General features: G+C 44.2%; 1 protein-coding gene across 1 annotated transcript; it reads left to right on the top strand.

Moving 5' to 3' along the window:
* Window positions 1-350: 350 nt before the first annotated feature.
* Window positions 351-1,581, top strand: LOC122547433 (zinc finger protein 271-like). Its single transcript, XM_043686055.1, has one exon. The coding sequence runs from the start codon at window positions 460-462 to the stop codon at window positions 1,561-1,563; it is 1,104 nt and encodes a 367-aa protein (XP_043541990.1). The 5' UTR covers window positions 351-459; the 3' UTR covers window positions 1,564-1,581.
* The last annotated feature ends 6 nt before the right edge of the window (window positions 1,582-1,587 follow it).

Genomic DNA, 1,587 nt, shown 5'->3' with positions numbered 1-1,587 from the left:
AGTCTAATCAGAAAATTGTACGTATTCACTACAAATATTTAAAAAGTAGATTTTATAGAAGTGCTCCATCAGTAACTATACATCACGTGGAAAATGTCAGTTTCCAATTCAAAACACTCAGACTAGCTTAAATATAAACAAGAAAATGTCAGTCATTAAAAAAAAGTAAGCAAACATGGTTTGGAGATTTGTGTTATTCAATAAGATAGTGTTATTCAACTGCCATATACTGAATCAAATTAGGTCAGGCAGCATCCAGGGAACAGGAGAATCGACGTTTCGGGCATAAGCCCTTCCTGAAGAAGGGCTTATGCCCGAAACGTCGATTCTCCTGTTCCCTGGATCTGACTCATTCCTACAGGCAAGAGACTGTTCTTGTGTGAAGTGGGCTCCACAGGCCCGTAATATCTCACTACAAGCAAGTGTGCATCTGTTAGAACCATTGCTAAAGACAGTTCCATGGAAGAGAAACCATTCAAGTGTGCAATTTGTGCTAAATCTTTTGTGACTTCTACAAGGCTCCTGGCACACCAGATGATTCACACAGGGGAGAAACCCTACAGGTGTGAGGTTTGTGAGAAAGCTTTCACCTCTTCTTCCCAACTGCTGAGGCACCAGAGAATGCACACAGGGCAGAAACCATTCACATGCAAGGTATGTGATAAATCATTCTCGATCTTATCAAACCTACGGGTACACCAACGGATTCACACAGGAGAGAAACCATTCACATGTATGGTGTGTGACAAATCATTCTTAGACTTATCAAACCTCCGCAAACACCAACGCATTCATACAGGAGAGAAGCCATTCACATGTGAGGTGTGTGACAGATCATTTTCAACATCATCACACCTCCATGGACACCAACGCATTCACACAGGGGAGAAACTGTTCACGTGTGAGGTGTGTCAGAAGTCATTCTCAGACTCATCAAGTCTTTGCAGACACCAACGCACTCACACTGGGGAGAAGCCATTCATGTGCAAGGTGTGTAACAAGTCATTCTCAGACTCATCAAACCTCCGTGGACATCAACGCATTCACACGGGCGAGAAACCATTCACCTGTGAAGTGTGTGACAAATTGTTCTCCACACTATCACAGCTCCTTGTCCATCAACGTGTCCACACTGGGGAGAAACCATTCAAGTGCAAGGTGTGTGACAGGACTTTCTCAAGGTCATCGAACCTCCTAGTCCATCAGAGGCTGCACACAGGGAAAAAGCCATTCAAGTGCGAAGTGTGTGATAAATTATTCTCAACGTCTTCACTCCTCCTTGTGCACCACCGCATTCACACAGGGGAGAAACCATTCTCATGCAAAGTGTGTGACAAATCGTTCTCAGAGTCATCAAACCTCCGTGTACACCAACGTATTCACACGGGGGAGAAGCCATATAGGTGCGATGTGTGTGGCAAATCATTCTCAACGTCATCGACCCTTCGCCTCCACCAACGCATTCACACAGGGGAAAAACCATTCACATGCGAGGTATGTGACAAATCATTCTCAAGGTCATCAAATCTCCTGCTTCATTGGAGAATTCACACAAGAGAGTAACCATTCACGTGTTTGCAACAAAGC

The sequence above is a fragment of the Chiloscyllium plagiosum genome, unplaced genomic scaffold, assembly GCF_004010195.1.
Source record: "Chiloscyllium plagiosum isolate BGI_BamShark_2017 unplaced genomic scaffold, ASM401019v2 scaf_12421, whole genome shotgun sequence".
NCBI classification, from domain to species: domain Eukaryota; kingdom Metazoa; phylum Chordata; class Chondrichthyes; order Orectolobiformes; family Hemiscylliidae; genus Chiloscyllium; species Chiloscyllium plagiosum.
Note: the sequence above shows the minus strand (reverse complement) of the source record. Positions and strands in the feature narration are given on the sequence as shown.